The 24,814-nt window shown below is 44.6% G+C and overlaps 1 protein-coding gene and 1 long non-coding RNA gene across 4 annotated transcripts in view; one reads left to right on the top strand and one right to left on the bottom strand.

Annotated features, from left to right (window-relative positions):
- Nucleotides 1-24,814, top strand: part of ANTXR1 (ANTXR cell adhesion molecule 1) — a 248,285-nt gene that overhangs the window by 192,221 nt on the left and 31,250 nt on the right. The window contains exon 18 of one of the 3 annotated variants that reach the window (XM_035001389.1): nucleotides 20,595-24,645. The exons of the other annotated variants lie outside the window; for them this stretch is intronic. Within the exon in view, the coding sequence (XP_034857280.1) occupies nucleotides 20,595-20,855 (261 nt within the window). The 3' untranslated portion in view covers nucleotides 20,856-24,645. Of the gene's footprint in view, nucleotides 1-20,594; nucleotides 24,646-24,814 lie in introns of those variants that run through there. 3 annotated transcript variants of the gene reach the window in all.
- LOC118008025 overlaps nucleotides 1-24,814 on the bottom strand; it is a 213,313-nt gene that overhangs the window by 163,068 nt on the left and 25,431 nt on the right. The window contains exon 2 of the long non-coding RNA XR_004678538.1: nucleotides 14,856-14,963. This is a non-coding gene — a long non-coding RNA (uncharacterized LOC118008025). The remainder of the gene's footprint in view (nucleotides 1-14,855; nucleotides 14,964-24,814) is intronic.

Raw genomic sequence — 24,814 nt, 5'->3', positions numbered from 1 at the left:
TTAAGATTATTTATTTATTTATTTATTTGAGAGAGAGAGCACATGAGGGGGGAGGGTCAGAGGGAGAAGCAGACTCCCCGCTGAGCAGGGAGCTGGATGCGGGGCTCGATCCCGCGACTCCAGGATCATGACCTGAGCCGAAGGCAGTCGCTTAACCAACTGAGCCACCCAGGTGCCCCTGTGCATTATTTTTCTAGGCACTAGGAAGTATACAGGAAAGACCTTCTTCTCTATAAAGCTTGGAGTCTCCTAGAGAACAAATGATGAAGACATGTCTGTCCCCGTTCAGTCACATGGTTGTGAATTTGCTGTTTGGGTCAAACAGAAGTCCCAGAACACCGGCCCCGGGCTGGTTCTTGGAGCTGCTTCTCAGAAGGGCACACAGATTATCTCAGGGGCAAATTCTTCAGGAGGCCCCGGAAACCCCCAGAGAACTCAGTACAAGTGATTCTTGTCTTTGAGCACGCCTAGGAGACACCGAGGAACAGCGTGGTAGGCCCCTCAGAAGAATGTCAACCCAAAAGGCAAAAGCTATTATGGGTCCATGCTCCCAGCCCTCCTGGGAAACTTGCAGAAGAATCACTCCATGCCTTTGTTGTCTACAATTAAGTTGGCAGGACTCAGCTGCAGTAGATGTGAGAGGTTCTGGGTCCATTTCTGAAGCTCATTTATTTTCAAAGTACTTGAACTAAAGGCAATAGTAATAGATGACAGCTGAGAATTTTTAAGTTTTATTTTCAGTTCTAAAAAAAAGAGGGTTGGGTATCCACTTATATTTTCATACTAAGGATAAGTCAATAAGGGAGATTTCATTGTGTGTGTGTCAGTCTAAAAAATAAGCAATTCAGTGTGCCATAGCACAGATTTAAACTGCTTAGAAAGCCCAGGAGAAGCAGCCCTCCTCCTTGGGGCAGCATGAGAGTGGCCGGGGTAGGTTAGAAACAGTAGCTGCTGGGAAGGGAGCCTGGAGCTCTGCTAAGAGGGGTGGTACTTCCGGCCTTGACTGTGACCAATTTTGAGCAGGAGTCCGAAATCACAGCAGGAAAAAAACCACGACGGCCAGGAACCCAGCAGCAACAGGGAAGCCTAGCCTGGCATCGCGGCTGGTTGCTGTGGCTTACAGCAGGAAGGAAAGGCTAGCAGGAAAACCAGCCTCCAGCCCACCCCGGCTCGCTCCCTAACTGGGGAGGGGGCTCTCGGGGCAGAAGGGACACAAATGGTTCCCGAGGCTCGAGAGCTTGGTCTGAAAGGCCCAGGTCCAATTAAAACAAGCCAGGAGCCTGAACAGCTGCCCTATTTTGACATCAGGAAACCCATTTTTAGTTCTGCTAATGGCTGTGATGTACAAAGTTTATGTTTTTATTTCATGAACTTAATGCTTAAAAGAATTAAACCAGTTAAGGCCCAAGACCACAACTTCCTCATCCACCAGGGATGGGCTACTTTTCCCAGAGCCTGCCTCTTACTGAGAAGTCCCCAGATTCTTTATCGGGTTCCCGTAGTCCTACTACTAGATTTGCCTCATAGTCAGAGCATGTGTAAACAAAATGGGCTGTAGGCCCCTGCTGTGATCAGAAAACTCCTCCGTGCATATGCATCTCCTCCAACTACCTACCAGAAATTCTCCAAAAGGAGAAAGGCTAATCTCTTTGATTGAAGGCCTGGAGCCTAGTTAACATCCCAGTGTCCACAAGCAGAAGAAAACACACACACACACACACACACACAAAACCACAAACCACACACAACTGAGGAAAATCTCTAGGTCTGAGACACTAGGAAAATTACAGTTTATATATACAACAGAAAAGGCCTCCTTGAATTATATCATATTTACAAATTATAATAATTGCTTTTAAAGCAAGTCTGTGTATATTGTTTTGTTTCTTTAAAACAACTTCGACATGCCTCAGCTTCCGTTGAATGTACTGCTTAGAATGAACTTATGTAGCAAGCAGCTGACTCATTTTCCTCTGAAAAATGACACAAGGGGCAGAGGAGTTCAACCCTAATCCCTTTTGTGAAAGTATTCCTAAAATATTAACAACTTTGTGACTAGTCCGCTTTATACCTTGTGGCTGACAAATGAACAAATCTCCTTGGAGATTAAACCAGTCTCTTTTGGGTCTTTGAACAAATTTGGGGAGGTAAGCACTAGGTCCAAAAGATGCACAGACAGATCTCTGGTGCCACCTTCCCTCCTTTGTCTGTGACGCTCCCAGCTGAGGTGGATGAGCTCCTGTGCTAACTTCCCTTCTGTGCTCCCCTGTCTCATGTTCTCGTGTACTTACTCCTTTTTAAGTGTTCTGCTGCACATGTTCATCCTTTGCCTCCTCCCATTCCCATCCACTGTGTCACCTTCTCCACCACCCCCAGATTTAACGACCCGGAGTGCCCTTTCCTTGGCCTCAAAAGGACGGATCATTGCATTAGGTGCCAGCGTTGAAGGGGTATCCTCCCCAGGTAACATATTGACATTTTAAGAGGGATCTCGTGAGATGCCCACAGAGGACCCCTAATGTTGAGAATGGCAGACCCAGTGGTAGACTGGACATGTCTGGGGTGGGGGGTAGGAAGAGGATGTCTCAAGGCAGACAGGTTTGGAGTTTTATTGAGCCCACTCCCAGGGGTATCCATGTCATAGAAGGGGAAAGCAAAAGGGAGAGGCTGGGGGAGAGAGATGAGCTGAGAAAGAACAACGAGTTGAGAGAAACTAACAACGCAGGCCTCAGCTCCCTCTCCGACTTTGCAGTGTGGTCTGTAACCCCAGCAGACAGCTTATTTATCAAACATCTACCAAGTGTCTGATGCTACTCCAGTAGCTTCTTTTAGATCAGATAATATGACAAAGTCCCGGCCCTTAAAGGAAGAATGCTGGAAAACATGGAAGGACCGGCTAGAAATCATGATGGCCAAAAAGAGGACAAGGAGTACTGCGATTGCTATTGGGCTCTGTGCTTATTCCTTATTTTGTCACTTCACAGCTGAAGCTCCCAGAAGAGCAGATTAGCCATGGGGAACTGTGGTGCGTCTCCATACTGCCTCCCCGCTGCATTCCTCTGCCTCCGACCCAGCCACATCTCTCAGCCTCAAGAATCCACTTCCTCAGTGAACTGGGAGGGGGTGGTAAGCATGGCAGCAGAAGGGGGAGCAGGTCAAACCACTAGGACCCCCCCCACACACAGTGCAGGGTCTTTGGAGACAGAACAAAGATGGCTCTTACTCAGCATGAGGTCACCTTTCTTTCCTCAGGACTATCTGGACTCACAGGGTTTATTTGGGTTCTCTGCCTGAATTCACTCCAGACCTGATCTCTGTGAGCAGGCCAGGGACCCAGCTAGAAGACACCCCTCCAGGTAGACACACACACACACACACAATCTGGAACCTAGAGCCTGGGGAAATACCGAGGGACACAGTGCAGAGGCAGCAGCGTTGAGAGGAAAGCATGCAAGGCTCAGAGTCAGACCAACCTGGGTCCAATCCTGTCTCTGCCATTCACTATTTATGTGGCCCTGGGCTCAGTCTCCGAGAGCCTCCATCGTTTTGTCTTTGAAATGGGGATAGTAATACCTACCTTACAAGGTTGTGGCGAGGTTTTAGGATAATAGACAGGGCTTGGATAAATCATGGCAATTATAACAACGACCGCCCTGTGCCCATTTGATAGGCTTTTAAGCTTGTTCACAGGATACAAATAGTATCATAATATTCGTGGGGCTTCGTGCAGCATTGGACAAATGTTGCCCCATGTTCCTGGGAAGCAGGGTCTGCTTCTTCATTCCTTTATTTTACAGATACCCTCTCTGTGCCAGGCCCTGGGTGGTGAAGGAAATTCAGTGGTCACCAGGGAGCTTGTGGTATCGTGGCAAAGGGAAAGACAAACACACAAATAGATGATGACAGAGGTTGAAGAGGACAAGGCCAGGCGGCCGTGAGAGAGACACGCAGGTGGGCCTGAGTGAGGTAGGACATGGGCAGGCAAACGTCTCTGAGGAAGAGGCTACACTGAGACCTAAGTTATAAGTAGAACTTAGCCAAGCGAAGTTTAGGGGAAATCACGTTCCAGGAAGTGCACAGGCAAAGGTCGTGAAGTCCAGGTGATCGTGGCTTTGAAAAGAAGCTGCGGGAGCCGGCAGGTGAGGAGAAGGAGGGAGCGCGGCAGGAAGTGAGGCTGATGGCAAGTGCCTTGTCAGCCATGTTGGCAATTGGCATCTCAGCAGCAGGATGGACTGGAAAGGGAGGCCAACAACGTCGCACAGAGATGAGCTGGGAGACAGCAGATGACGGCAGATGGGCCCGCTGGAGGAACACGACCTTTACCTTTTGCTTATGTCCAGTGTGGACCAGAACCCCTTGGAAAACTTGCCTTTCTCACACTCCTTAGAGGTGAACAGTCTTGGAGACCTTCGTGTCCATACTCCTCCTGAGTCAGGAGGTGAAGGCTCTGTTTCCTGTGGTCCACACAGCCTCCTAGTCCTGAGCTCTCGATTCTGCTAAATCAGGTGAGCAGGAAGATGGCTTCGACCCACGTGGCAACTTACATTCCCAAACTGCCCTTGCCACACTCGCAGATGGATTTGTTTATACAATGTAGCACATTAACCGAAACCCCGGCTTGTCCATCTCTCCAAGGCAGCCTTATTCCTGTCAGGTGAACGTGAGCACCTGCTCCAGCCCACCCCCGCCCCTGTCGAGCAGGGCCTGTGGAAGGCCAGTTGACCGGGGAAACCAGGACAGACAGAGCTCGAGCTGACTTCAAGGGTCTCATCAACGCGCAGGAATGGCAGAGCCTAGGGGCCAAAACATTGTTCAAGAAGTGAGAAATGCTACAGCCAGAAGCAGCAATGTAACCGGTGGGAGGAGACTGAGAAGAATTCTGCCGCCAGGCCCGCACGGGCACCTGGGGTGACTTTTTGCTGTCCTGGTAAGGGCTTTGCAACCTGGAGGGAGCATTTTAACAGACGGAAGCAAAGCAGGGGATGCCACGCACGGTGTCTCCAAGTGGAGGTCTCTGCCGAGTCCACTTTTACTGAACAAATAAGAAAACCGGTCATTAACAACATCTTTTATCTATATTTAAGGGGCTGAGATCCCCACAAGCTTTGCTATATTTGATAGCCTGCCTCTTTCCAAAGGATTCGAGGTGTATTTTTTTTTTCCCCTCTTAAAGATTCCTCCTATGCTCTCACTAAATATCAGTCTAACAAACCATTTCTTTCAGACCCTACAGAACATAGGCTCAGCCCAGCCTGGGGAGAATTATCGCAAATATTTCCTTAGTGCAGCCTAAATTTGTGAGGTGTTTCCAAAATGGAAAGGAGGCATTTTGATACTGGGTCATGGTCTCATTTCAGATCCAACTCTACATGGTCTCGTAATTAGGAAGAATATTGGGTCCCAGTGGAGGCCTGAAACCAATTTTGAGGTTGGATAACTTAAAATTAATGCTTTTTTACTCCTAAATGAAACCCAGATTTTCAGTGCTATAAATTTTCCATTTCTGTGCCTGGCCGATCGCAAACATCAGCCATGATATTTCAGGGTTTTGACTACTGTCTTCCTTCGGTTTGATTTGAGAGGCGCTCTGGCAGGATCATACCAGCCCCTACCTGAAGAGCAGATGAGTCCAGGAAAACTGAGGGGGCTTGGGGCGCCTGGGTGGCTCAGTTGGTTAAGCACCTGCCTTCGGCTCAGGTCATGATCCTGGAGTCCCGGGATCGAGTCCCGCATCGGGCTCCCTGCTCGGCAGGGAGTCTGCTTCTCCCTCTGACCCTCCCTCCTCTCATGCTCTCTCTCTCTCATTCTCTCTCTCAAATAAATAAATAAAATCTTTAAAAAAAAAAAAAAGAAAGAAAGAAAGAAAAAGAAAAGTGAGGGGGCTCCTCCAAGCCAGCTGGGTAGAGATCAGCCTATGTAAATTTGGAGCAGGTACCCAACTACATGGTCAAAATTTAAGAAGCACACCAAAGCCCAGCCTGCTCGCAGAAGATCACCAGGACAGCACCCCAGATGCCCAGTATTGGGGCAACTCCTTTAGAATAGCACACTATTTTCAGGAGTTTCCTTTTAGGAGTAATATAATTTAGGTTAGAGGTTCAGCTGATCTAGAAAATCTCAAAATAATATAGGTTTAAACAGGATAGAACCTTTTTTCTCACACATGTAACCATCTGGGGAGAATCTATCCAGGGTCAGGATGGTGGCTTCATGGTATCAGGCACCTAGGCTTCTTCTCATGTTTCTTCATCCCTAGAGTGTGGCTCTCATCTGCAGTCCCAAAAAGGAAAAGGGGAGGGTAATCCCCTTCCTCTTAAGGCACGGCCTAGAATTTGTATGCACCACTTCTGGTCAGAGTATAGGTTACATAGCCACACCTCAACACAAAGGAAGCCACCCCCATCTGCAAATTCACACGCCACAGTAGGTCAGGCCTTTCAGCAGCATTCGCTACCTCTTGAACTGATTTATGCAACGGAGGCTGGAAAATATAGTCAATGCTACATGGTCCTGTGCCCAGTGAAATTCGGGGGCTCTCCTTCTGAAGGAAGAACGTGAAAATGGATATGGAAGATAATTAGCCATCTCTGTTATAGTTTATATTTGTGTCCATGGAAAGAAAGTTCCTATTAAGGAATAAACCTTCATGGTGGACCCAGCACATGGATCAGATTAGAGATAGGTCACATAGAAAGCACCGAGAAGGTTTGAAAGGGGAGGCACAAGGGACAAGCAAGTTTTGACTAGAAGGAAGACTAGGGAGATGGGGCCCTTCTCCAGGAAGCGCAGCTGAAGGGCACTGAAATTCCAAGGAAGGAATAAGTAGAGTCGTGGAAAGCTAGAAGAGAATGGTGGCAGCAGGGATGTACTGGAACCCAAGCAAATTCTCAAATGTACAATATTACTGGTGGCCAACTCTACAAAGTAGCTATATCTCTTGATGCATTTTGCCCTAGATTCGTTCCAGTCTAAAAGCACATGTTGCTCAAAAGAAAGAGTTGAGAGGGGTGCCTGGGTGGCTCGGTCGGTTAAGGGTCTGCCTTCTACTCAGGTCATCATCCCAGTATCCTAGGATCAAGCCCCAAGTCGGGCTCCCTCTCCCTCTCTTCCTCCCCACCGCCTCTCGTGCTCTCTCTTGCACACTCTCTATCTCTCTCTCAAATAAGTAAATAAATAAATAATCTTGAAAGAAAGAAAGAAAGAAAGAAAGAAAGAAAGAAAGAAAGAGAGAAAGAAAGAGAAAGAAAGAAAGAAAAAAGAAAGAGTTGAGAGTCAAACAGATCTGGATTCAAATCTCTACTCCATCATTTACTGGCAGAAAGACCCTGGGCAAATTCCTTTCTGTTCCAAGCCTGTTTCTACATTTTTGAATCAGGGTAATAATACTAACCACTCACGCTATGAAGAGTGCAAAATGAGACGATATCTGTAAAAGAACTAGTACCCAGCCTAGCACAGTAGAAGCACTCAGCAAAAGGTAGAGGTGATTAGCATGAAACTTTTCGCTTCAACACAAGCACCAGTCCCTCAGATAGGGAGCCTAGCCATTGGGACAGGGTCTTGGACAGGAAAATGGCACATGTGTGAGGTGCTGAGAACCTAGGGAACCCATACCCATTGAGGATGCCACTCGCCAACACAATATTGTCATCGTAAAAGTAAAATTGTTCTCTTCTGAAGTTACTGTTCCCTCCAGTCCGGGGAAAGCACTTTGGCAGCTACAAGCAGAGGAAAAGAACTCATTCTAAATGTGGAATTCCTCACATTGTACCAAAGAAGAAAACAAAACTTCATGCATGAGCTTCCATAAATGGAGCAGGATGAGGTTGGAGCTATGCAAGAGGACTAAGTAATTTCATAATATTACATTTTGACAGCCAAGCTAAATAATGCTGCTGGCCAAGCCATCTCTGTCAGCTTATCTTCCAGCACCAATTTTTTAAGGCAAATACCTCAACATAAATAAAATAATGATTATCTTAATGACCGTTCTAAGTAGGGAGAACCGTTTAACTGGGGACACGGACAGGGCTGTGAAAATGTTCTCAAGATTGTTAACTGGGAGAGAAGCTTCTGAATAAAATTAGTTCATCCTGGGTCAGACTTCCACTCACTCAGCAGGACCATGCCTCAGTGTTTTCTCTTAAATCTTAGAAAAGTAAGTTAAAGCAACATTATTGCTGAGATTCATCCAAAATGTCAATTAAAACCAGGCTCTTTGGAGAAGTCACTGCCACACAGCTTAGCAGGACCCACGATGCACACAGTGGACTCGGTGCCACCAAGGAAGAGGGGATGGTCAATACTCATGCCTGGTTTTTTTAAAAAGTGAAATTAGGAAACAGTAGAGCATGCTACACTGGGTCAGACCTTTCAGACTTACTTCCTCTTGAGCCAACAAATATTTTCAACTAATTCCCCCTCTTAAGTGTACTCTCTGTGGTATCTCTGCATACGTCTTCGTCTTATTATCCTGAAATTCAGTCTGAATTTTTAGAGAAGTCCCCACTAACAGCCCTTTGGCCACCTGATCACTCTTCCTGGATCTCCTTTCTCCAATTCTATTTTGTCTTCTTCTTTTTTTTTTTTTTTTAATTTGTCAGAACTAGACGGATGCGGACGACCATGCCATGATTTTATATATAATGATGAGACTTGAAAGAGGGTATTTAAGCATCAGAAGGTGAAGGTTCATTTGTGAAACAATTCCTTATGGCACCGTGTGGATTTCTGTCTTTGTTGCCTGCAATGGTTTGTCAAACTTTAAAAGACTGTCATGTCAGAACGGCAACTTGAACACACGTGTTTCACCTGACTGCAGAGTCGGGGCAGACTTTTCGGCTGGGAGCTATCCCCTGGCAGCCTGGGAGGAGGTGATAGGGTGTCTCAGGCCCAGCTCACACAAGGAGGCTTGCAAGTGTGTAAATAGGCAACGTCTTCTCATTATTGCAACATCTTTCCCAGTCCTCTCCCAGTCCGGCCTTTGCTCATCATCATAACAGCCTACATTTCATAATTAATAGTGCAGGGTGATATCAAGAAACAGAAGGGGAAATGTGTGATGGTTGCCTTTGGGGTTATATCTTTGTCTCATCCAGCGATCTCCTCTTTCTCCAGGGGGCCCTTGGATTCTAGCGATGTGAAGTTCCAGGCAAGCAGGCAATAAATAGAGCACAGATCTGGATCTCTACCAGCAACGCTGGGAAGGGTACCAAGTTCAGAGTCCAAAAAACATGAAACCTACAACCACCACCATTTTCAGCTCCACAAACCAGGAAGGCCCCTCCTGGGCCAAGAGCTGAGTTGCTGCCCATTTCAGTATTGCCCTGTAACAAACCACTCCAAAACACAGTGACTTCAAACAACAGTTCCGTGGGTTGACCAGGATTGGCTGTATAATTCTCACTTTGCATCTCTGATGAAGTTGCATCAGTGAGTGGCTAGGGCCAGAGTCAGCAGAAGGTTGACTGGGCTAGACGTTCAAGAAGGTTGCTTCCCTCACTTGTCTGTCCTCCGAGATCCTCCACTTGCAGTAGAGGAGAGTAGGGCAGAGGACAATGGAGTAGCCTGGACTTCTGCCAGGGAGGCTCAGGGCCCCAAAACCAGGAAGCAGAAAATTTCAGGCATCTTAATGTCAGGCCCAAAGCTAGCACAACATTACTTCTATCAGATTCCATTATTCAAAATTGTTACAAGCCAACCCAGCACGGAGGGAGTGGAGAAACAGACTCCTCCTCCCCGGGGGCATGGCCCCCGAGCATGGGAGAGAAGGAATGAACAGCAGACATCTTTCCAGACAAGCTACCACCAAACAGGAAGAGAGAGTTTTTTAGAACAAAGAAATTCTCTGCCTCGACTGCTCTGAGGGAGACCCACTCCCTACTGCTCTTGAGTAGCCCAATGACTAAGCAGCAAAGTAAAATTTGAGTGAATATAATTGTTTAAAATATCGAGAGGGAATAGTTAATAAACTCACATCACCCTTAGACTTCAGTAGAGCAAGCAGGTTAAACAAATAAATGAACAACATAGAGGCTTTAATCTAATAAAAAATGGCTAGTGAATATTTAACAGTGCAGCCATCAAATTGAGAATTCACATTATTTTTAAAACTAAAAATTGACTATAACTTAGGCAACAAAGAAAATCTGAAAAAGAGAGAAAGTATAGTTTTTACAGACCACAAAAAAAAAAAAGAAAAAGGCTGGAAGTTAATAAGGGATTAAACATTTTTTTAAAGCACCTAGAAGTTTTAAAACACTCATAAATTACTGTTGAGTCTAAGAGGAAATCAAAACTACAATTATGGGATTTTAGAAAATAATGACAACTGGAACACCACAATAAAAACTTAAGGGATTTGGAAAAATCATAGCCTTAAATTTTTTCATTATTAAACAAGAAAAATGAAAATAAATGAGCTAAGTATTCAGTTAAAACTTAGAAAAGAATATGAAACAAATCTACAGAAAGCAGAAACAAGAAATCTACGAATATAAGAACAAATTAATGAAAATAAAGCAAGATCAGCAGAACTGAGAAATAAGTCTTAAAACTTTTTTGGAAATGCTAATATAATTGGCAAATCTTTGAAAGTAAAAAAAAAGTCAGAACATACAAATATGTATAATGTTAATGATTACAAAAGAGATATCACCACAAACAGAATTAACTGTGAGAATTACCTTTGTGCAAACCACAAACCTAAACAAATGCTTAAAAAAAATCTTGATAAAATGAATGGTTTTCTAAGGAGGGATAAATCATGGAAATGAACTCACACAGAGTACAAAACCTGAATAGGTCAACACCTGTGGCAAAAACTTTTAAAGTCATCAAAGAACTGCATTCTAGAAAAACAGCATGTCTGGAAAGATTTAGAGAGAATTTTCTCATGCTTTAATGAACAAATAACTCTTATGCTATTTCAAAAATATAGAATATATTAAGAAATGAAAATATTCCCCATTTCTTTTGTAAAGTTAACATAATCTTGATGACAAAAATAGCACACAACAAAAGAAAAGTGGCCAATCTCACATATGAAATTGGATACAAAAATCCCTAGTCAAAGATCAACTGTTGATTCTAGAACTTCTCAAAAGTTTATCGAAGACGTGTTAGGGAAAATTAGAAGTTAGATGTACTCTTAATGCCCAATAAAGAATTTAATAATGGCATTCGGTGCTTTCATGTGATAGAAGATTATGCAATCATAGCAAATCATACTGAAAATGGCAGGGGAGAAATGGTCACAGCATATCATTTAAAAACTTTTGTACAGAATGATTCCCATTTTTGTAAATTCATGCACCACTCTGTGTGTGGGGGGGGGACTCTGAAAGAATAAGCACTACGTGGTAATACTCTGAGGGTTAGACCTTACAAGCCTTCTCTTCTCTTCTTCTTCCTTCTTTTGTACATTTTCCAAATTTTCCACAAAGAAAATGTAGAACTTTGTAATTGGATGAAAAAAAGGGACTTTTAATTTTTTAAAAAGATTTTTTATTTATTCATTGAGACAGAGAGAGCACAAGCGGGGGGGTGGGGGTCAGAGGGAGAGAGACAAGCAGACTCCCCGCTGAGCAGGGAGCCCAACACGGGGCTTGATCCCAAGACCCCAGGATCATGATCTGAGCCAACGGCAGATGCTTAACCAACTGAGCCACCCAGCTGCCCTGAATTTTATTCTTAAATAAGTCTAATCTCAGTAGTAATCCTTCAGAAGTCCTATGCCTGCACCTGTCCCACAAAGGATGAGCCATTTTTATTTCTGCCCCTTCATTTTTCTAGTTTCCTCTTGTTACCAAATATTTCCTTTCTGCTTTCATCATACCCTCCATTTTGGCCTCCAAAGAAGTTATTATGGAAAGAGTGCCAGCATGTGTGTCAGCAAAATGAATCAAACAACTGAAAGAGTTGACCTTGGATACTTTCACATGAACAGCACATAAAAGGCAGGCTGCTGTATGAGATTTACAGGCAGGGCAAGTCTGAGGTGGAGGGAAGGCAGTCAAGAAGGACTTTGGCACCACCACTCACAACACATCGTTTCTGTTGCCCCCAGCTCCTGCTCTGGGGAAAGGGAAAGAAGCAAGACAGGTATATCTCTAGGCCATTTTGTCCCTGTCACGGAACTGGGCCTATGAATGAATGCTGTCAAAGAGCCAGAGTATGGGGGCTTTGTTTCAAATGATGGACCAAAGCTGAAGTGTAGGGTTCAAAGAAAGAGGAGGAAATGGGATGGCAGAAAGAAACACCGAGGGAGCAGTGATCTATGCGTGCTGAGGAACTTGGGTATTTTCCTATAGAAGGTGGGAGGCATTGAAGAGTTTAAGCAGGAAGACAACTTTGAATGTGTGTCTATGTGTATATAAGTATACATGTATATAAATGCATATATACATGCATATAAATGCATATATACATCTTCTATATGTGTACAAACATGCAGGTAGCTATGTATGTACATACACATTTTCATTTATGTGTGTATGTGTATAAATTTCCTCTGGGAACCAAAATATAACTGGAAAAGAGAAAAGCTGAAAACAGGAAGGCCAGTTTACTTAGTGGCCCAAGTTATAGAAGATTGAGTGACAGTGAGAGTAGGGAGGAGTGAATGGATATGAAGGATCTTTTAGAGAGAGAATCAGAACTCTGATTCTCCCTGACTTTGCAGAAGATAGCCACCCCCCAGTTCCCACTTTGATCCCCTCTATTCAAAGGATCAACCTAACTGACTGCCTCAGTTAGTAACTCAGTTGTAATTCCAAATTCAGAGAAGAGAGAATCTGATTGGCCTAGCTCAGGTTAGGTGCCCACCTCTAGTCCAATCAACTATGGTCAAGGCCAGTGTCACAGAATGCAAATATGGTTGCTACGGTCCATTTGTTTGTGGGATTAATTGACTGATATCTCTCTCTGCTTGTGGATATATTTTTCAAGAGAGCAGGGGCTGGTTTTGGTTGCTCATCACTGAATTCAACACCATATAAGGTGTCCAGAACATAGCCAGCACTCAAAAACCATTTGTCAAAAGGATGAATGTACACATAACGAATGGAGAGAAACATACATGGGATAGGAGGCACTATTAAGTCACCTAATCCAGCCCTCCATCCATTCATTACTCATGTGTCTCATTTATCACTAGAGCACCAACTTCAGTAGGATTACATCAATTGCCTTCAATACCCCAGTGAGGTTTTGTGGTCTAGCCTAAGAACCAATCCCCATTTACAAGAGTGACTAGAGTGAGAAACTATGCTCCTAATTCTAAACAACTGACTTGAAACAAACTTTGGAAACCCCATCCATTTGTAACTTGAAAAATACCTCCGAACAAGACAATCAATGGAAGAACCGAGATAGAGAGAAAAAGTATTTGTCAGAAGAAATTTGGCATACATGTTATACTTTTTCTATCTGATTATTTTAGTCTTCTTCCTGTGAAATCCAAATCCCTTAAGTGACCTCTGTTCATAGGAAACTATTTGGTTTAATCTCTAGGAGCCATAGTATATTTTTAACCATCTCCAAAGGCCAGCTCCCTCTCCAATGAGCGTGCCTGATACCCAAACAGATGTTTTATAACACTCAGCACACATGAGCTCACCACTGGCAAGTCTTTCTGCACACAATCAGCCCACAGCTCTTCTCACATCTCCCCCATCATGCCACAAACCCAAATTCAGGACTCAGAGGCAAGCTTGAGTTCTTACCACGGTAACCAAAGAGCAGAAGATGAAGAGTCCAATTTTGAATTTTCAAGTTATTAATATTTTATAAATCCAATGCAATACAAAGAGTTAGCCAAATTCAGTAGTATGAAAAGACTTGCAAACTGCCTGTCCCTGAAGAATTCAGATTAAAGTATCTGAGCAAAAGGCTCAAAAGCAACTCAAATTTTGATGGAGTTATAAAATATTAGGGCTGAAAGGCCCATGGATGTCATCCAGCTAGTGCAAAACTTTATTTTATATATGAAGACACTTAGGCCCACAGAGAGAAAGGGACTTACTCAAGGTTTTACAATGAGTATGTGAGTCGTAGAACTGGTGGTACAACTCTGCCTCCCAACCCTGACCCACAGAGCAGAAGACAGTCCCACACCACCAGTCTCCTGTTTCTCTTCCCCGTGGACCATTAGTGTCTATGGTTCAAAGCTGAGAAGAAGCCAGAACCTGGTCAACAAGATTTCATCTTTCATGACTACACCATGATTGTTCAGAATGTGTCACCTCCAACTTAGATAAAGAGTTTTGTTGAAAAACGGTTTCATCTGACAAATCAATCAAAAGTAACCCCCCAAAAGTATTCTTGTTAACATTTCTAGTTGGAAATCAAGGGGAGCACATAGCATTCTTGCCACCCCTTCCCCAAGAACCTAGAAGATAGCCCAAAGAGACCATGAGGAGGTGACAAAGGAGACCTAAATTCACAACTGCAAGCTCATGGACCTTTGATCCTTTGAGAACCTAAACTTCCAGGGAAAAGTCTGAGCTTTCTAAGAAGGCTTGCTCCACCTCAGAAACCCTTGGGGATATAAGCAGTACTTGTTGAGTACCAACTTAAATTTGAACCTATAAATATCTCAAGAGGAGAAGACCCAGGGTGCCTGGGTGGCTCAGTCGTTAAGCGTCTGCCTTCTGCTCAGGTCATGATCCCAGGGTCCTGGGATCGAGCCCCGCATCGGGCTCCCTGCTCCGTGGGAAGCCTGCTTCTCCCTCTCCCACTCCCCCTGCTTGTGTTCCCTCTCTTGCTGTCTCTCTGTCTCTCTGTCAAAACAAATAAATAAAATCTTAAAAAAAAAAAAAGGGAGAAGACCCAGAGGTCGCCTCAGAGACACTTACCCACCAGTTGGGAAGCAATGTTGACTGAAAAGAATACCAAATGGCATATTATCTTCTTTCATTGAGCAGATTTTTGCAGAGGGCTTAGGGTAGGCCAAGATGGACATCCTGCAATTAAAAATAATAATAATAATAATTTAAATATGTAAGCAAGGACCAAATCACAAATAGCTGCATATGCCATCAGAGGTATTTGGATTTTATTCTAAAGATAATGGGGAGCCGTTGAAGGATTTTGAGCTGGGCATTGAATTGACCAAACTTGTGTTCTGGAAAGATCTCTTGGCAGCTATATCAAGAGTTGATGGATTGTGGCCAAGAGCTACATTGTGTGATACCATCTACAAGTGATTCAAGAAAATATTTGCATTTTTAGTCTATATTCAGGATAATAGAGGGAAAGAGGATAAATGCCTAAGGCAAGCAGAGCTGGTTTTAATCCCACTTCTACCATTTACTGCTCTGTCATCTTGGGCGCCATATTTAAATAAGCCTGAGTCCTCAGTCTCATTTCTGTACAGTGAAAATAATGAGTAAAAATGATGTGCCTAGATATTTCTAATAATCCTCTCAACATCATTAGATTCAAATCAAAATGGCGCTTTCCAGCCTAGGAGAAAAGCCACCTAGCATCCTGCTAAGCCACCACTTAGCAGGAGATATTGTTGCATTTTCTTCTTAGAATTTAACCAGGGTATTTTGTTGCTAATGTGTGAAAATAATTGGCACTCGTACTTTGTAAATGAGCAAGCCGAGGTAAACTGAGGTCAAAGCCAAATGTTGGATCCAAATCAAACCTCCCAAAAACAATCCTGCAAAGAATTTAACTGGTTTACAAAGACCAGTGTACGAACTGAGAGCTCCGGTCGTCCTAGCAACCTTTTAAGCAAACACTGGTGCAGATTTGCTGGCATATATGACACTGAGAACATCTGGCCTTTCTATTATCCTCTCACAAGCAAAAAATGATGTCGTGTAAACTGATCTTCAGGCCAATTATATGGTCTAAGTGTTATAGTGTTTGTGTTGGCTCTTCTGGTTCCAGGTTTTAAAAGCTTAATTTGTAGCCACACCCCTCCCTGAAGTCCTAATTGCATTTTACTGTAACTGACCCCAGGGATTTGTTTATGCCAAGTCTGCACCTTTCTTCAGGATGATAAATATGTGTAGATGCATCATCAGTCAACTGTGTGTGCAAAGCATGGTGGGAGGTCCTATAAGAATCGGTACAGGAGTTGTGTGCCACAGGAAGGTAGAGAAAGTGCGTAAGACAGAGGGCTCTGGGACAGCTCCAGTTACATGTTCAGTGCTACATTTTCCCCCTCTATACCAGCTTTGTTATGGAAGCCAGGTGTGGAGTGTGGAGGCTCTAGTCTGCAGCTCACTTTGAAGGCACTAAACTAGGAGTCAGAAAACCTGATACTCCCTCCAACTGGCCTTCCTATCCTGGACAAGGTCATTATTGTGTCTGAGCATCTGTTTCTCCATCTCGACTCAATTTCATTTACAAAATCCATGTGGCAGGCACTGTTCCAAGGCCTTCATCAACATTGATTAAGTTAATCCTCCTAATGACTCTAAGTGGCAGGCAGTATTATTACCCCCACCCCATGTCACAGAGTCGGGACATGGAGGAGACTGTGAGCTGGCCCCCCACCCCATCTTGGCTGCTCACTAAGAGCTCCGGGCTACTGCGCTCAGCTCCAGTGGGCTGGGGTATCTAGTGAACCATAGCCTAGTGCTCTGGAGCGGGAGACCCATGAGTGTACCCCTGGACTATTACTGACCACAGGAAAGGGGCTTCTTGCCTCTCTCCCTCCCCACCCCGCCCCATCCTTCTGTTGCTTTGGCCAAGAGGCCATGACGGCAGCTGGAGGGACTGACCTAAGGAGGTCTTTCTCCCACCTCACTCCCATCCCCCACCTCCACAGCTGACAGATAGATGTGAGAGAACATCTTTTATTCTGTGGATCCTTTCTTAAAGACATCTGGGGATCCTAATCTGGGTTATGAACGGATGTATTGGTAGAAGAAGGCTGGGAGATCCTGACTTTGTCTCTGGACAAGATAGCCTCTGGTAAAAATATTAGCATTAAGTATGTGAAATAAGTAAACAGGCTCTGAATTAGCATGCCTCCTCTCTCTACTGTGCGCCACCCCCCGCTTCCACCCAGGGAGGGAGCCATGGGATGGCCAGCCCTCAGGGAAATCTGAAGCCATATGGGGCTTGACCCCAGGCACCAGCAGCTCCATCTTCAGGACCAGAATTCTCCTTCATCTTCAGAGGAAATGAATCTTTTGAGTCTCTTTGTCTGACTTGGCATGTCTAGGAACAAAGGGCAGAATATGTAGTACAGTAAATCCCAACTCTGAGTTGTCCATTAAAGGAATTTATCACAGATGGTAATCATTAGGACTTTAACATTCTTGAAGGAAAGAGTTTTATCCAGAATTATAAATAAACTATTCCCAAGGCTGAGATTTATAGAGCTGTGTTAAAAAACAAAATTCAACTAAATAAAATTTAAAGATCTTACTGGCTTTATTCAATAATTCATGAATCAGGCTGCATCCCATCTAGCAAATAGAAAGGAGCTCTGAGGAGCTGTACAAAATGGGAGACTTTTATAAGCAGAAGGGGGCAGGGACAGGAAAGAGTGGGTTACCTCATCTTTCTGTGGGGTTGGGAGGGGCCTGTCAGGCAGATTACCTCACTAATGCTGACCAGGAAAGTCCAGACTGACAGGTTTAAGATTACTTTTCTGGGAAACTTTGAAACTGCAATTAGGTCAGGTATTGAGTCTTGATTTGCTGACATGGGCATTAGTACAGGTGACTCCATTTCAGGCCTGTTATCTCTCTTTTTATTCTTATGTTAATCCCCATACATTACATCATTAGTTTTAGATGTAGTGTTCCATGATTCATTGTTTGTGCATAACACCCAGTGCTCCATGCAGAACGTGCCCTCCTCAATACCCACCACCAGGCTAACCCATCCTCCCACCCCCCTCCCCTCTAGAACCCTCAGTTTGTTTTTCAGAGTCCATCGTCTCTCATGGTTCGTCTACCCCTCCAACTTCCCCCCCTTCATTCTTCCCCTCCCGCTACCTTCTTCTTTTTTTTTCCTTAACATATATTGCATTATTTGTTTCAGAGGTACAGACAGATCTGTGATTCAACAGTCTTGCACAATTCACAGTGCTCACCAGAGCACATACCCTCCCCAGTGTCAGGAAACAAAATGAGGGTTGCTGGAGTGGGGGGGGGGGGGAGGGATGGTGGCTGGGTGTCTCTCTTTTTCTAACAACTGTAAAAGAAGGCTGCTTAGGGGGCGCCTGGGTGGCTCAGTCGGTTAAGCGTCTGCCTTCGGCTCAGGTCATGATCCTGGAGTTCTGGGATCAAGCCCCACATCAGGCTCCCTGCTCAGAGGGGAGTCTTGCTTCTCCCTCTCTCTCTGCCCCTCCCTTTGCCCCTCCCCCTGCTCCTTCTCTCTCTCCCTCCCTCTCTCAAATAAATAAATTAAATATTTAAAAAAAAAAAAAAAAGAGGGCTGCTTGGACAACTGGGAACTTACAGCACCGGATTACAAAGTCAACCTAACCTGTGAAAGCTTTGCATTGATCTGGGAGTTCTGGGCAATGCCATGAGAAGATAGGAACTTATTTCCGCAGTTAGTGGGCCCCCAGTCAGAACCTAACAAGGTTAGGCCCTGCTTTAATCTCATGAAATGCACACTCAGAGGAATGGGGTGCTGGCATCTAAATATGGCCTTGTAATTCCTAAACCAATAGTGGAGCAGCAGAGTGCAAAACAAGGCTGCTGCCTTCCAGAAGTTTCTCATCTGGTCAGGGAGGCAAGGCATTCACCAATCAAACAACTACAGACTATAGTTTGCAGGCTTCTTTGTGTGGCATTGACTGTAGAGAACTCAGGGACGGAAGCAAAGGATACATGGAGGCTGGAGTCATCAGGGAAAGATGTATGGAGGGAAGAGACTGACTTAGGACTCGGATGAGTGGGGTGTGTGCATGTGAGGCAAGGTTGGCTCAGCCCTTACTGTCTCCCACAAACATGCATGGTGTCCCTGCTATGACTCTCAGCCCAAGCCACGTCTCAAATCACACACTTGTATCTCCTACAGCTGATTGTGCCTTAAATTCCACAGACTCGCCCTCTTCATTCTCCCTCGGCCCCTTCCTCCAAAGGCCTGAAAAGGGAAATTCCAGCCTCTCTGGACATATCGCAGCCAGAGCAGATGCCATAGGATGGGCGTCCATCCTGGAGGGTGAAGCTGGGAAAAACCCACACACCAGCTCCAGCCCTGGTCTAAGATGAGCAGGAGAGGGGGAAAGGGACAGGGCAGCCTCAAAGGCATGCCCCCCACCCCGCCTCTTTGGGGGGGAATTCTGCAGGCACCCAGGACACACAGTAGAGGGGACAACAAGGTGCCCTGCAGGTCCGGGAAATTTGGAGGGAGGCTAGGACCCCACAAGGGTGGTCCACACCCTGCCCAGGCAAGGCAGGAGGGTCTGATGCCAAAAGTGAAGAGAGCACAGGCACCGGAAGGAAAATGTCATCTGTTGGGGGGGCAGGGCCGGCAGGACTGACTCTGAAGAGCTGAGAGGTGACACCACAAAGGAGAGAGGGCTACGTAGGGCAGCCTGCAGATTCTGGACTTTCTAGAGACTGCTGTAGGGGCTCTAGGTATCTGCTCTGCATTGTCCAGTCAGGTCCCCAGGAAGGATGGGGGAAAAGCAGAATTCAGGGTAGATGTCTGCTTTGCAATTAAATGTCCCCACGTTGTATTTTCTTAAGAACCTAAGAGTGCCTGAGCAGGGGCAGCAGCATCTGGAAGAAGCGGGACTGCCCCAACCAGAGCAAGGGCAGGAGAAATTGTTCCTGACAGAGCTTCGGGGAAGGCAGGGCCATGGAGGGGGGCTGTATCGACTGGTATCTTGTTCACAGCAGGAGGGGGAGCTCCCTCCTTAAGTCACTACTCAGCACCAGCGGCTGAAGGGGGCAAAAGTTGCTGGGGAGAGGCAACCGCATGAATGCCTATGAGAATCACCCGAGTTTGCCACATTCGTGACAACGCAGATTACAGACTGACTCAGCTCGAATTACAGTACAGGAGAAGCTCATGGTGTTAACCTGCTCCTGCCTCCGGGAGGATCACTGAAATCAGCTGAAACAAGTTCTGTTTAAAAAATTTGGAGGCCCCCCCCCCCCCCCCGCTTTAGAAGACACTAGAGTGTAGCAGGAAGAACAGAGGTTCTGGAGCCTATTTGGGATTTGAATCACCAACCCCACTTCTTACAGGTGTGTGGCCTTGGGAAAGAGATTTAATGTTTTTGAGCCTCAATTTCCCCATCTATGAAATAGGACATTTGATAACAGTTCCTGGCTGGCAAGGCTGTTGAGATGAAATTTGATGACCTCTGTAGACAGCTTGACCCCACACGTCCAGTTAAGGTCAGTCCCCTCCTCTCCCTCCTCTTTGAGAAAGAGCGTCCAGGAAAATGAATTTTAACAAATCATTTTACAACACGGTAAGCCCAGAAAAAAGGAAATGGGGAGTTTATTTGTTGTCAAGTTCTACCGTTTGCCAGGAGAGCACTGTCGTAAACATCATGTCTGCTTCCTACATATCTCTTTCAAGCTGCCCACTGCTCCCACCTGCCCTGCTGTAAACAGCCAACATCAGCTCACATTTCCTTCTCTCTGATTCTCTTACAGGGGCGCTGTATCAACTTCACCAGAGTCAAGAACAATCAGCCTGCCAAGTACCCCCTCAACAACGCCTACCACACCACCTCACCGCCTCCTGCCCCCATTTACACCCCCCCGCCTCCTGCTCCTCATTGCCCTCCCCCACCCCCCAGTGCTCCCACCCCTCCAATTCCATCCCCACCTTCCATCCTTCCCCCTCCTCCTCAAGCTCCACCTCCCAACAGGGCACCACCCCCCTCCCGACCTCCTCCTAGGCCTTCTGTCTAGAACCCAAAGTTCATGCTCTGGGCTCTTAGAAACTTTGGGGAGAAGGCTCCTCTGTGGTGTTAGAATAAGCCTTTCCAGTTAGGGGAGGCTTCTGCTTTGGAAATGAGTGGTGATAAAGCCCACTGACCTTCACACACACCTTAAAAATTGGTTTGTAATGTCAATACATCAACAATTGTGATCAGCAGAAAGAAATAGAAATTTTGAAACGCCTGAAAACAAATGATGAGGCACCTACAGTCGCAATTATAGCCAGCCATCACCTCTAGAAGGTTCCAGAGACAGTGAAACTGCTGAGATGCTCTTAAATGGGATTGTGTCTCATGGAGACCAATAAGAAAATCATTTCTCTGAGGGTGAAACGCAGAGTCGATGGATGAGAAATAACATTGCTGGGTTTCTAAATGTTGCCTTCCCTCCTCCACTCCATATCCATCACTTGGCCCTGGACCCTTGGCCTAGGAACCAAGGAATCCTCACCCAAGAAGGTGAAAACCCTTTGCCTACAACTTGGGGAAAAGCTTGGGGTCCCCATTGTGGCAAGAAACTCAACATCAGACAGGTTTCCAAAAGCATGTTCACCTGGGATTTGCAAAGGAGTAAAAACATATGCCTTACTTTCCTTTCAAATTCTCCCAGTTTCCAAGTGAGGAAGAGAGCAGGTGTTTACAGATGGAAAAAGGTATGTTGCCACGTTGCTGTGTAAGTGAAATCAGGTGTGTGCATTGACTGGCAAGTGCTGATGAGAGCATCAGACAGTTTCTAAAACCCACAGGCCACCAGCAGCTAGAGGTGGCTGGCTTTGGCCCGACATGGTCCACTAATCAACAGACAGTGGCACTGTTGAAAGCAACCTGTTAATGATTCATGTTAAAAATCCAGATTAGGCTTCAGTTTAAATCCCTTAAGAAGTATAAAGAAGTGACTGATCCCATTTTTCAGAGACAAACATGAGTTGATCTTCCCAAAATGGCATCTCTAGCACCTACCATACAATCCCACTGGTTTTTTTTCTTTCTTTCTTTCTTGGTAAAGTTGTATACTGGAGATTTCTAGGTAGAGTTGAGGGACAATGGTCCTAACATAATATGGAAACCATCTCCACGTTCTTTAATTAACCACAAAAAAAGCCACGTATGCGTAGATGCAAATGTATTTCTCCTTGGCTTTTCAACATACTCATAAATATAAGCTGTCAACCCAGGAGGAATATACTAGATGTTCTGCCTGAAACTCCCACCAGGCCTGGGATCCACCCCATTCCTCCAAGTCTTTCTGAATCTGTTGTCATCAGTAAGCCCTATCATCACTTTCTAAACATTGGGCTTCATCATCCCGCATGAAAACAGAGGGCCTCCTGCACCACCCTATTCAAAATTATCTTCCCCTCCAGTTTTCCACAGGTCTTAAAATTGCTCTCCCAAACTGCTCAAAGTCTTAAATTTTTTCTGGAACAAAGCAGAATATAAAATAAATATAACCTCAGTGCTTTGAGTTATGCTCTCCAAAGATCCTTCAAGAACCCATCAAGCCAGCCTGATTCTTGTACCTTACTTAGAATACAGACATTCCGTCAACACCAATTCCTGTAGCCATGGCAGACATTGCTCATCAATCCATCAACACCAATTCTTGTAGCCATGGCAGACATTGCCCATCAATCACAGCACTATCCAAGGAGCCCAACAATTTCTTCACAATCCTCACATCACAACTTCAAAGAGCCACCATTCCTCAGTCAGAATTTGAGAGAGAGATGAGCCCTATTTTCCATCCCCACTTTAGAAAGCAGAAACAAATGGGAATTGATGGAGGAATGGGGAATCCTTGGGCATAAAAGGTACAGTCAGGGGAACATAGGTCTCAGCAGAGTGCCTTAGTCGGGGACCACAGGCACTAAATCTGCAGGGCCGATGCCAAACTGACACGTCTCTAAGTGTACCTCAGACCCAGCCCTTCTCCCAACCTGCCACTTCCAAATGCCCAGCCTTCTCACAGAGGTAAAATCAGAGATGGTTTCCAGGACTTTTGAAAGCAACCTCCCTTTGCCACCCCCTCAACCTGGTCTGTATTGTCTGTTCTTACAACATGAGGCTTCTTCTTTAGTATAGTCCCTCATGAAGCAGGGGCCGCAATGTCTCAGCTGCCTGCAGTGACGTTGCTGGACTCCAGCAAACCATTCCATAGGAGAATGGGTTCCCCGGGCTCACAGCATAGAGACGTTGAGCCCATGGCAACTGTTTTGACTGCTGGCAGTACAGAACAGTCCACCCCACACCACTGCCGCCTCACTCACTGCGGCCATAAGAAAGTTCAAGCCAAGATGCAGACATTGTACAAGATGGCGGGCACCATTCGGGATCTCAACAGCACATTAGTGAGAAGCCCGGTGCAGTTTCCACGATGTCTTGGTGAACTTTCGGATGAATAGGGAACTGCAAATATATGCTGATTTCCAAGAGGATTAGCAGGGTTTGTCCTTAAAAGGGATTCATCATGTCATCCCTAGTCATTTAGAATTACAGTTGAGAAGGTGAAACTTCTAGACTCTACGAATAAGGCAATAGTAGGCTAGTACAGACAAAATTCTTGGACTGGTTTATAAAATCTACCGGCACTTGTATCATTCCCTGTAAAAGGCAGCAGACATATGATCGTGATCAGGAAACTGCACAAAATTATTTTTTCAACCCCCATGTTATTGTCCTTGTGAAGTTTTTTTTAATAAAAGCCAACTTTTTGTTGTATATATTCGTATTCCATGTGTTAGATGGAAGCATTTCCTATCCAGTGTGAATAAAAAGAACGGTTGTAGTAAATTATTATAAAGCCAATGATATTTCATGGCAGGTTATTCTACCAAGCTGTGCTTGTTGGTTTTTCCCAAGACTGTATTGCTTTTCTAAATGTACAAATAGTTACCAAAATGACGAGACCCCTGTTTGCACAGCATTAATAAGAACGTTGAGTTCCGTGGTCCTCTCCATTGAAGACCAGCTCACAAAGAGTTTCTGGCCTGGAGCTTTGCACATACTCCAGGGAGACTGTAAAAGTTCTCTCTTTGACCGAGATCAAGAACAGAGCAGGTCGGCAAATTAATTAATAGACTTGGATATCTGGCCATGGGTAACCTCATTGTAAGTATCACTATAACGGGCCGAGATGATTTTGATGTCTCATAAACACTTAGAGTCCAAACACTGTCAGATGAGAAAAATCCACCAAAGAACTAGAAAAGATAGTAATAATTATGACATAGTGAGCAAGTTTCAGCCCAATGCCAACTCAATAAAAACAATTAATGCTGTGTAAAATGGGTTGAATTAGCTTGCGAACTATATAAAGATATATGCAGTAAAAAGCCTGTTAATGCACACCAGATGGGAATGGGGTATTCTAGTCAATTGCCTTTTCTAGTTATCTGAGCTCTATTATATTATCATACTTGGATAACCAATTTAAAAGAATTAGAATATGATTTTTTAAATACACTTAACATTAAACTCTTCTTCTAGTCCTTTCTTCTTTCTGCAATAATTCAGAAGACAGTTATGGATCTTCAGTGAGTCATTGTTATAAAAAATCAGTTATCACTGTACCGTGCTATAGGAGACTGGGCTAACCCCGCACAATGACAAACTCTGGAAGTTGCTTTTTTAAAAAAATAATAAATTCCTAAAATCATCTCTTTTACTGGTTATTCGTCTCTTTGTTATGAAAATAAAGTGTAGATTGTTCAAGTGCTTAACATCTTGATGATAATAAAATGACTGTTGTTACGCAAATTAAATTGCATTTCTCAAATCATTATATTTCCCCTAAGCTCTTTACTGTCTTGATTACTGTCATTTTTTTCTTCAGCTGTCCAACATTCAAAATACTCTTTATTTCTAATAACAGTTTTAAAATTTAAAAGGTAATCCAAGCTAAATAAAAATATAAAGTAAAAAGTGGAGACA

This window comes from Mirounga leonina, unplaced genomic scaffold, assembly GCF_011800145.1.
Source record: "Mirounga leonina isolate KUSES-001 unplaced genomic scaffold, KU_Mleo_1.0 Mir_125, whole genome shotgun sequence".
Taxonomy (NCBI): domain Eukaryota; kingdom Metazoa; phylum Chordata; class Mammalia; order Carnivora; family Phocidae; genus Mirounga; species Mirounga leonina.
This window is presented reverse-complemented; position numbering and strand designations above follow the sequence as displayed.